The following is a 12,095-nucleotide window of genomic DNA, read 5'->3' as shown; positions in this document are numbered from 1 at the left end:
ACTGTTTTAGACACCTTATTCTTTAGGGGCTTTCCCAAAGCATAGGCAGAGTCTCATTTTCGCGCCGGTGTTGCGCACTTGTTTTTGAGAGGCATGGCATGCAGTCGCATGTGAGAGGAGCTCTGATACTTAAAAAAGACTTCTGAAGGCATCATTTGGTATCGTATTCCCCTTGGGTTTGGTTGGGTCTCAGCAAAGCAGATACCAGGGACTGTAAAGGGGTTAAAGCTTAAAACGGCTCCGGTTCCGTTATTTTAAGGGTTAAAGCTTCCAAATTTGGTGTGCAATATTTTCAAGGCTTTAAGACACTGTGGTGAAAGTTTGGTGAATTTTGAACAATTCCTTCATGTTTTTTCGCAATTGCAGTAATAAAGTGTGTTCAGTTTAAAATTTAAAGTGACAGTAACGGTTTTATTTCAAAACGTTTTTTGTACTTTCTTATCAAGTTTATGCCTGTTTAACATGTCTGAACTACCAGATAGACTGTGTTCTGAATGTGGGGAAGCCAGAATTCCTATTCATTTAAATAAATGTGATTTATGTGATAATGACAATGATGCCCAAGATGATTCCTCAAGTGAGGGGAGTAAGCATGGTACTGCATCATTCCCTCCTTCGTCTACACGAGTCTTGCCCACTCAGGAGGCCCCTAGTACATCTAGCGCGCCAATACTCCTTACTATGCAACAATTAACGGCTGTAATGGATAATTCTGTCAAAAACATTTTAGCCAAAATGAACCCTGTTCAGCGTAAGCGTGGATGCTCTGTTTTAGTTACTGAAGAGCATGACGACGCTGATATTAATATCTCTGAAGGGCCCCTAACCCAATCTGAGGGGGCCAGGGAGGTTTTGTCTGAGGGAGAAATTACTGATTTAGGGAATATTTCTCAGCAGGCTGAATCTGATGTGATTACTTTTAAATTTAAATTGGAACATCTCCGCATTTTGCTTAAGGAGGTATTATCCACTCTGGATGATTGTGAAAATTTGGTCATCCCAGAGAAACTATGTAAAATGGACAAGTTCCTAGAGGTGCCGGGGCTCCCAGAAGCTTTTCCTATACCCAAGCGGGTGGCGGACATTGTTAATAAAGAATGGGAAAGGCCCGGTATTCCTTTCGTCCCTCCCCCCATATTTAAAAAATTGTTTCCTATGGTCGACCCCAGAAAGGACTTATGGCAGTCAGTCCCCAAGGTCGAGGGAGCGGTTTCTACTTTAAACAAACGCACCACTATTCCCATAGAGGATAGTTGTGCTTTCAAAGATCCTATGGATAAAAAATTAGAAGGTTTGCTTAAAAAGATGTTTGTTCAGCAGGGTTACCTTCTACAACCCATTTCATGCATTGTCCCTGTCACTACAGCCGCATATTTCTGGTTTGATGAACTGATTAAGGTGCTCGATAGTGACTCGCCTCCTTATGAGGAGATTATGGACAGAGTCAATGCTCTCAAATTGGCTAATTCTTTCACTCTTGACGCCTCTTTGCAATTGGCTAAGTTAGCGGCTAAGAATTCTGGGTTTGCTATTGTGGCGCGCAGAGCGCTTTGGTTGAAATCTTGGTCGGCTGATGCGTCTTCCAAGAACAAGCTACTAAACATTCCTTTCAAGGGGAAAACGCTGTTTGGTCCTGACTTGAAAGAGATTATCTCTGATATCACTGGGGGTAAGGGCCATGCCCTTCCTCAGGATCGGCCTTTCAAGGCAAAAAATAGACCTAATTTTCGTCCATTTCGTAAAAACGGACCAGCCCAAGGTGCTACGTCCTCTAAGCAAGAAGGGTAATACTTCTCAGGCCAAGCCAGCTTGGAGACCAATGCAAGGCTGGAACAAGGGAAAGCAGGCAAAGAAACCTGCCACTGCTACCAAGACAGCATGAAATATCGGCCCCCGATCCGGGACCGGATCTGGTGGGGGGCAGACTCTCTCTCTTCGCTCAGGCTTGGGCAAGAGATGTTCTGGATCCTTGGGCGCTAGAAATAGTCTCCCAGGGTTATCTTCTGGAATTCAAGGGACTTCCCCCAAGGGGAAGGTTCCACAGGTCTCAGTTGTCTTCAGACCACATAAAAAGACAGGCGTTCTTACTTTGCGTAGAAGACCTGTTAAAAATGGGAGTGATTCATCCTGTTCCATTGAGAGAACAAGGGATGGGGTTCTACTCCAATCTGTTCATAGTTCCCAAAAAAGAGGGAACATTCAGACCAATCCTAGATCTCAAGATCTTAAACAAATTTCTCAAGGTCCCATCTTTCAAGATGGAAACCATTCGAACTATCCTTCCTTCCATCCAGGAAGGTCAATTCATGACCACGGTGGATTTAAAGGATGCGTATCTACATATTCCTATCCACAAGGAACATCATCGGTTCCTAAGGTTTGCATTCCTGGACAAACATTACCAGTTCGTGGCGCTTCCTTTCGGATTAGCCACTGCTCCAAGGATTTTCACAAAGGTACTAGGGTCCCTTCTAGCTGTGCTAAGACCAAGGGGCATTGCAGTAGTACCTTACCTGGACGACATTCTAATTCAAGCGTCGTCCCTCCCTCGAGCAAAGGCTCACACGGACATCGTCCTGGCCTTTCTCAGATCGCACGGCTGGAAAGTGAACGTGGAAAAGAGTTCTCTATCCCCGTCAACAAGGGTTCCCTTCTTGGGAACAATTATAGACTCCTCAGAAATGAGGATTTTTCTAACAGAGGCCAGAAAGACAAAGCTCCTGGACTCTTGTCGAATACTTCATTCCGTTCCTCTTCCTTCCGTAGCTCAGTGCATGGAAGTGATCGGGTTGATGGTAGCGGCAATGGACATAGTTCCTTTTGCGCGCATTCATCTAAGACCGTTACAACTGTGCATGCTCAGTCAGTGGAATGGGGACTATACAGACTTGTCTCCAAAGATACAAGTAAATCAGAGGACCAGAGACTCACTCCGTTGGTGGCTGTCCCTGGACAACCTGTCACGAGGGATGACATTCCACAGACCAGAGTGGGTCATTGTCACGACCGACGCCAGTCTGATGGGCTGGGGCGCGGTCTGGGGATCCCTGAAAGCTCAGGGTCTTTGGTCTCGGGAAGAATCTCTTCTACCGATAAATATTCTGGAACTGAGAGCGATATTCAATGCTCTCAAGGCTTGGCCTCAGCTAGCGAGGACCAAGTTCATACGGTTTCAATCAGACAACATGACGACTGTTGCGTATATCAACCATCAGGGGGGAACAAGGAGTTCCCTAGCGATGGAAGAAGTGACCAAGATCATTCTATGGGCGGAGTCTCACTCCTGCCACCTGTCTGCTATCCACATCCCGGGAGTGGAAAATTGGGAAGCGGATTTTCTGAGTCGTCAGACATTGCATCCGGGGGAGTGGGAACTCCATCCGGAAATCTTTGCCCAAGTCACTCAACTTTGGGGCATTCCAGACATGGATCTGATGGCCTCTCGTCAGAACTTCAAAGTTCCTTGCTACGGGTCCAGATCCAGGGATCCCAAGGCGGCTCTAGTGGATGCACTAGTAGCACCTTGGACCTTCAAACTAGCTTATGTGTTCCCGCCGTTTCCTCTCATCCCCAGGCTGGTAGCCAGGATCAATCAGGAGAGGGCGTCGGTGATCTTGATAGCTCCTGCGTGGCCACGCAGGACTTGGTATGCAGATCTGGTGAATATGTCATCGGCTCCACCTTGGAAGCTACCTTTGAGACGAGACCTTCTTGTTCAGGGTCCGTTCGAACATCCGAATCTGGTTTCACTCCAGCTGACTGCTTGGAGATTGAACGCTTGATTTTATCGAAGCGAGGTTTCTCAGATTCTGTTATCGATACTCTTGTTCAGGCCAGAAAGCCTGTAACTAGAAAGATTTACCATAAAATTTGGAAAAAATATATCTGTTGGTGTGAATCTAAAGGATTCCCTTGGGACAAGGTTAAGATTCCTAGGATTCTATCCTTCCTTCAAGAAGGATTGGAAAAAGGATTATCGGCAAGTTCCCTGAAGGGACAGATTTCTGCCTTGTCGGTGTTACTTCACAAAAAACTGGCAGCTGTGCCAGATGTTCAAGCCTTTGTTCAGGCTCTGGTTAGAATCAAGCCTGTTTACAAACCTTTGACTCCTCCTTGGAGTCTCAATTTAGTTCTTTCAGTTCTTCAGGGGGTTCCGTTTGAACCCTTACATTCCGTTGATATTAAGTTATTATCTTGGAAAGTTTTGTTTTTAGTTGCAATTTCTTCTGCTAGAAGAGTTTCAGAATTATCTGCTCTGCAGTGTTCTCCTCCTTATCTGGTGTTCCATGCAGATAAGGTGGTTTTACGTACTAAACCTGGTTTTCTTCCAAAAGTTGTTTCTAACAAAAACATTAACCAGGAGATTATCGTACCTTCTCTGTGTCCGAAACCAGTTTCAAAGAAGGAACGCTTGTTGCACAATTTGGATGTTGTTCGCGCTCTAAAATTCTATTTAGATGCTACAAAGGATTTTAGACAAACATCTTCCCTGTTTGTTGTTTATTCAGGTAAAAGGAGAGGTCAAAAAGCAACTTCTACCTCTCTCTCTTTTTGGATTAAAAGCATCATCAGATTGGCTTACGAGACTGCCGGACGGCAGCCTCCCGAAAGAATCACGGCTCATTCCACTAGGGCTGTGGCTTCCACATGGGCCTTCAAGAACGAGGCTTCTGTTGATCAGATATGTAAGGCAGCGACTTGGTCTTCAATGCACACTTTTACCAAATTTTACAAGTTTGATACTTTTGCTTCTTCTGAGGCTATTTTTGGGAGAAAGGTTTTGCAAGCCGTGGTGCCTTCCATTTAGGTGACCTGATTTGCTCCCTCCCTTCATCCGTGTCCTAAAGCTTTGGTATTGGTTCCCACAAGTAAGGATGACGCCGTGGACCGGACACACCTATGTTGGAGAAAACAGAATTTATGTTTACCTGATAAATTTCTTTCTCCAACGGTGTGTCCGGTCCACGGCCCGCCCTGGTTTTTTAATCAGGTCTGATAATTTATTTTCTTTAACTACAGTCACCACGGTACCATATGGTTTCTCCTATGCTATTATTCCTCCTTAACGTCGGTCGAATGACTGGGGTAGGCGGAGCCTAGGAGGGATCATGTGACCAGCTTTGCTGGGCTCTTTGCCATTTCCTGTTGGGGAAGAGAATATCCCACAAGTAAGGATGACGCCGTGGACCGGACACACCGTTGGAGAAAGAAATTTATCAGGTAAACATAAATTCTGTTTTTTAAACTGCTTTTAAAGAAAAAAAAAGTAAAGCATTTTTGTTCTTTTTAAACTAACAATGTTTACTTTTTTTCACATTGTTTTTATATTAAACTGGTTTGTTGACACTTATATGCAATCTACATTTCAATAATAAATGCTATAGCACATTACAGTATTTTCTTTAACAGTTTTTGATCCTTGCAAGGTTAATTCTGCTTCATATTGGCAATGTACAACTGGGAACTAGCTGAATACATCTGATGTGCCAATGACGAGGCATTTGTGTAGCCACCAATCAGCTAGCTCCTGGTAGTGCCTAGCTGATCCTGAGCCTACCTAGGTATTTTTATCAACAAAGGATATTGGAACTGAGACAAGGATACAGTACATGATGCAAATTTTAATTCTGTCATTACATGTTTTGTTCTCTCTCTCTTTTAGGTAATATTCAGGTATCGTGGATAGATGACATATCGGCGTTCGTATCACTTAGTCAGCCAGAGCAGGTGCAAATAGGTGAGCGATGTTTACTAAGTTGTGCTTTCTATAGTATGACTGTAATGGGAAAGACCTTTAGTCGCTGCTTTATTCTATATGTATTGTGTTAGTGCAGAAATGCAGTTTTGCTAGTTTATAAGCTACTGGTTCTAAACCCATGTGCCGAAACATGCTGCTCATATGCCCTTAGTGTCACTGCCTAACAACCGCTTTACAGTTGCTGATGTCAAGTTTGCTCAGCCTCAAGAGGGCAGCAGTACAACCTGCCTGGCACCCTATAGTAGAGGAGATATGCACCATAGAGATGAACGGCAAATGTAGGTAGATTACTGCAGACCCCTGTCTGGCACATGAACTACACTAGGGTTGCCACTTCAGCTATGAGTTACACATGCTGCAGGGTGTGCAGGGTCACTATTTGTGTGCTGTCCAGAAGCACAATACATGTTCCCCTCTGCACACCCTGCAGCATGTGTAACTCATAAGTGTCCAGGAAAACATGGCTGAGGTGGTAACCCTAACTACACCTATTGTCTCAAGTGATGAAGATCTCACTTGCTGTCCCTAAGACATTGCCCCATTGAGTGTGCACTAGCTATAACTAAAGCACTTTAAGGGTTAATGTATCAATGAGCTCTGCCACACTACAACCAAGTAGTCCAACCATGAAAGGTGAATGGTTTGCAGCCCTTACAGGAGAGATCTTTATACCAAAGTGTTGATGCATTTGCTGTAATGGTTTTACATCCATGAGAACTGTATGACCTGAACATTCCAAACTTCCTTAAAGGGACAGTCTACTTTTTTTTTTAAAGATAGATAATCCCTTTATTACCCATGCCCCAGTTTTGCATAACCAACTGTTATATTAATATACTTTTTACCTCTGATGACCTTGTATCTAAGCCTCTGCAGACTGCCCCCATCTCAGAACTTTTGACTGACTTGCATTTTAGCCAATCAGTGCTGACTCATAAATAACTCAACTGTAGTGAGCACAATGTTATCTATATGGCACACATTAACGCTATCTAGCTGTGAAACTGTCAAAATACAGAGGAAGCTGCCTTCAAGGGCTTATAATTTAGCATGTGAGCCTACCTAGGTTTAGCTTTCAACAAAGAATAGAACAAAAGCAACTTTCCAAATTACTTTTATCACCTTTGCTAAAATGACATGCCCTATCTGTTTTGGTTGCATTATTAGAGATAGTGTGCTTCGTATCAAGTATTCTTGACTTTTGGTGTTTTCATTAGATTGTCGTGTAACAGATGTTTATTTCATGTGACTGCAGCATGTGATTGCTTTTTACATGAGTCTCTGCTCTTGTGATAGTCATTCCTGTTAAAGCTAATAAAGCAGATGTAGGTTACAGAAACTATTTGTTCCATTTGCCAAATCATAGGCTCATTAGAAATATTAAATAGACACAACAAGCAGTTGTCAGATGCCCTTGTGAGTTACTTAAAGGGGCGTAGAACCGATTTTACTTTTTAATAATTAGCGCATACAATTTCAAACCACTTTAAAATGTACTTATATTATCACACGTGCTTCATTCTATTGCTAGCCTTTGCTAAAGCAGCAGCAATGCACCACTGGGAGGTAGCTGAACACATCTGGTGACTGCACATACAAGCCTTGTGATAGGCTCACCTATCAGAGGCTAGCTCCCATTACTGCACTGCTGCCCCTGAGCATACCTAGGTATGCTTTTCAATAAACAGTGAGAGACATTGTTTAAACTCTTTCTTTTTACACCACCTGTGGTTTTTATTTTCACCATGATCTAGTTCCACCTTTACATTATCTTGTCAGAAGCCTCTGTTTACAAACTGGTACAAAGAAAATGTGATATGAAAAAAATAAAACAGCCAAACGTATTGTGTTAACAGTTTATACCTATTTTCCCCTTACAACTCCTTACTCTGAAATCTACATGTCTGGAACCTACCTCTAATAAATAAGTAGAAATGATCTACATTATGAAGGATTTTGAGTAAAATTATATATAGAAAAAAAGGCGTGCGGAATATAAAAATATGACTTTTATTCAAATATAGTTTTATTTAAAAAATAAAAATGTATTTTGCTTAAATACAATGAATTTTAAAAATTATGAACCCGGTGTTGCAGAGTTACCATAGTTTAGTCATACTTGTGTATAAATATACCAGACAATCGTGACGGCATTGTGGTTCAGATATATTAGGTCAGGAAATAGTTATTTATACCAGTGTTTTTCAACCAGTGTGCCGTGAGAGATCCTCAGGTGTGCCACGGCAGACTGACAACAGTGTGACATTTTTTAAACTTTGCTTGTTTTTTACTCCCAGTGCAGGGGTAGTTTGTAGGAGGCATGGCATAACAGCACAATACATACAGTATGTGTGTGTTTGTGTGTATATGTATATATATATATGCTGTATTAGGCTACAATGTGTGATTTTTTTTAAATTTTGGGATGGTGGTGTGCCACAGGATTTTTTAATGTAAAAAAGTGTGCCACGGCAAAAAAAAGGTTAAAAATCACTGATTTATACCCCTTTAGGCAAGTTATTGATATCATTATGAGAAGTCTGCAAATAACAATCTTATAAATTTGAGCTAAAACACAAGGTGCATATTGGCATCATAAGATAAAAACTACTTTATAACATTGCATGTGAATACAAGAAGTTCCCTTTACAGTAGCAAATCATTTTTACCTTATTTGTATTTTATTAATGTATATCCTAATAAAGCATTAATTGAAACGAATGATTTTATTCATAAATTCAGTAAAGCATTTTCTTTCATTTGGTATAACTGCCTTTATTGATAAATTTACTAATAGCTAAATGATATAGCATTATAAATAATGTGCCCTGTAACAATTGTATGACAGTCAATGATGTAATAGTCTATCTAATATTATGTAGGTCAGATTCACCGTTGGCTTCTGCTAGCCTTGGTGGAGAATCCTAAAATAAACAGGGTCCCTTTGTAATGTGATTTTACTGACTTTATTAGGCACGTCTCGTGATCGATGTATTGTCTGTTGCTGGCTTCCATAAAACGGTGACCTCTATCACTTGTCTTTATTTGCTGGAGCACAGCTTTCCCATATAGTTTACATCCAAGTCATGCAACAAAAATGTTATTGGCTTTTTGAGTGCTAGCTCTAGTGAACCACAGGGATATGTCTTAAAGGTAAAACCAGTCTACACACATCTTGTGATTTATTAAAATCCATAAAAACCCGAAGGAATAAATCTTTACTAGAGTACAAACCCACAGAATAGAGTTGTTTGTACAACACATTTTGTCTTATGATTGGTCACAAAGTCTTTGAATTGGGAGTCTCCTACCTAATGCTCTTCAGTGATTCTGTGGACTCCCATATAACCCCTTACCTTTTTGTCCAACAAACACACAGTGCGTATGTCTGCAGGACAGGATGGGCCTTGTCTGCTGTGGCCCTAATGTAAGCTTAATGAGCCCTCTGCATAGCCTTATGCATATCACAAATATTTTTGAATTACAGTACTTTATTTGCCTAGGTCACCTGCAAATTGTCTGATGTATATATTTCTGGATCTGTGCAGGATTGGGACAGTTTAGTTTAGAAGCATATACAGTAGATCAGGGGTGCCCACACTTTTTTTTTGTTGGGATCTACTTTTCAAATGACTAGCTCAACGAGATCTAGCCACTAAAATTGGGCTGGCTCCTAAGTTAAATTTCTGCTTTCTCAAATAGATACCAAGAGAATGAAGACAAATTAATAGGAGTAAAATAAAAAGTAGTTTAAAATTGCATGTTCTCTATCTGAATCATGAAAAAAGTTTAATATCCCTTTAAGATTGCATGATTTAGCAACACATGGATGTGCAAAAGCATAAAGATGCAACAGATTAATTAATCTAGGGCTGCAACAACTAATCGGTAAGATTGATCACAAAAATAGTTGTCAAAGAATCTCATTATTAGGTGGTCAGCGATTAGTTGGTTAATTGCACAGCACCAGCTGCTTGAATCCGATGAACTCCTGCACATGGTATTGTGCAAACATTTGTATTTATTTTTTTTTCTATCCGATTAATCGGATGATTATTGTCCGATTAATCGAATAGAAAAAAAGATTAAAAAAATAAATTCAATTTTTATTTGCACAATCTTAGTTGCAGTAGATTATCAGATTAAAGCAGCTGGTGCTGTACAACTGACCAGCTAATCGCTGACCACCTAATTGACGAGATTTGTTGACAACTATTTTTATAATCAAACTTACCGATTAGTTGTTGCAGTCCTAGATTAATCCTGATGTCAAAAGTAGCACCGAGTTAATTCAGGTTAACAGGAGCAACCCCTTGTGCCATGTTACAAAACGCTGCATTCAAATTACTGCCACTGACCCCCTTTACTTTGTGCTGCAGGCTTGGCCTGATATGACCCAGTGAGGCTTACACAAATTTCAATAGCGTGCCACGCAGACCATTTCTTACCGGGTCAAAACTTTCATTTGCCCTCCTAACTATACTATACTGCCATATCTATTGGGAGGGTACTCACTCAACAATGCTTTTGATAGGCCAATTGTATAGTCTTTCAAAAATCTACATTGGTTGATAGTCTGACACGAAAAGTGCTACAGGATTGGATCTTGAGGGACATTGGTTTCAGACTGTTTAATGACCTGCCCCTTCACACCCTGTGGTAGATAAAGCGGTATCCCTACCCAGTGTTGAGATCGCATAACTTGACCATTTTGATCACATTGGCAGTTATCTACCAGCAGTGCCTTCGGGATCTACTGGTAGATCCTGATCTACCTATTGGGCACCCCTGCAGTAGATTGATTCCAATAGGCTGTCATTTCCCCAAATGTGTGTTACTGTCTTGCAAACATTCTGAGTAGTTCTCTTCTAGCAATCTCAATTAAAAAACTTGTACTCTACACCTATAATATAAAATTATAAAAAGATTCTGTAAAATATATATGTTTTACAGAATCTTTCCTTCCACCAATCTGAACATTAAAATGATATATATTTTTATTTACACAATTCTGTGTATGCACATACTTATAGATCACATTCCATAATTCTAAAGCATAATATTCAATAGATCTATAATTTAGCATTTGCATAGTTTGTACACATGAACATTTTGCGCACTGACTTTAACTCTGCACATATTTTCTGAGTTCACAGCAGAATGTACATTTTTAAGTAGAAATCTATCCACATAAGATGAGCAATAAATCAGGAGATTCTAAGACCCTTAAAAGAAATCTCTGTGCAGCCAGGACAAAGCTTGCCCTGTATTAATATATCTTGCAGAAGCATTTTATATATTTATAAGAAATTTATTGCTTCTGGTTTGAAGGAATTTAAAAAGGCCCTCTTTAGTCCACTAAAGTGATCGTCTTTCAAAAAAATGTTCATTGTATTCTGCATTGGTGGCCCCTGGTGACCAGAACAGAAATGCAAATAAAAATCTAGATACATCAAACATGTGTGAAGTAAATTCACAAAGTATGAAAGACATCTTCTGAGGAAAGCTCAGCTAATAATCACTCTACTTGCAAGTAATACAGATCAGACATTATGGAATTTAGTAAAAATGACGTTTCTTTAGCTTATAGTTGGGTTCTTAAACGTTTCTGATGTGAGGTCATAGTGAACTTACAGCTGCACGAACCTTGAGATGATTAAGGCGTAGTTTTGGTGGATTTTGACTTATGTTAAAAGGCACTAAATTTATACCTGTATGAGAATATCCTTTCAGTATAATATGCGTCATTCAGCATTAAATGTCTGTCTGGGATATCTGAGTTTAAAGAGTATAAAATTTCAAAAAGAAAATGCCCTATTGTTACACAGGCTTATGAAAGCAATGAAATAAAATCCGTAATGCCTGCAAAGTCAGCAATGCACTGCTGGGAGCTAGCAGACACTTCTGATTAGCCAATGACAAGTGATGTGTAACCACCAATCACCAGTAAGATCCCAGTAGTGCATTGCTGTGCATGAGCCTACTTCGGTATGCTTTTCAGCAAAGGATATCCAAAGAATGAAGCAAATTTGGACTATTCTGCCTTTTTTTTTTTTAAAGATATTGTACTTAAAACATACAAGATTTTTGTGCAATAAACAAATATACTGGGTTAGTTTGACAATATTTGAATGCATTAACCCCTTGCTTTCTGCTATTGGTTTTCAAACGCTAAACTTGACTTACCTTATTTAGAGGAAGCAAATCCATTTAAACAAAATAAAAAAAAATCCATGAAGCACTGTTTTATATCTCTTTAAGTTATGCAAATATCACAGGTGCCTTTGGTTTAGGAGGGGCTATGAAATGTCTAGTCAGCAAGGAACATCCCCCCCCC

The 12,095-nt window shown here is 40.3% G+C and overlaps 1 protein-coding gene across 1 annotated transcript in view; it reads left to right on the top strand.

Annotated features, from left to right (window-relative positions):
* Positions 1-12,095, top strand: part of PARN (poly(A)-specific ribonuclease) — a 250,366-nt gene that overhangs the window by 77,326 nt on the left and 160,945 nt on the right. Inside the window, exon 21 of the mRNA XM_053694700.1 lies at positions 5,663-5,737. Within this exon, the coding sequence (XP_053550675.1) occupies positions 5,663-5,737 (75 nt within the window). The remainder of the gene's footprint in view (positions 1-5,662; positions 5,738-12,095) is intronic.

This window comes from Bombina bombina, chromosome 11 (assembly GCF_027579735.1).
Source record: "Bombina bombina isolate aBomBom1 chromosome 11, aBomBom1.pri, whole genome shotgun sequence".
NCBI lineage: Eukaryota > Metazoa > Chordata > Amphibia > Anura > Bombinatoridae > Bombina > Bombina bombina.
Note: the sequence above shows the minus strand (reverse complement) of the source record. Positions and strands in the feature narration are given on the sequence as shown.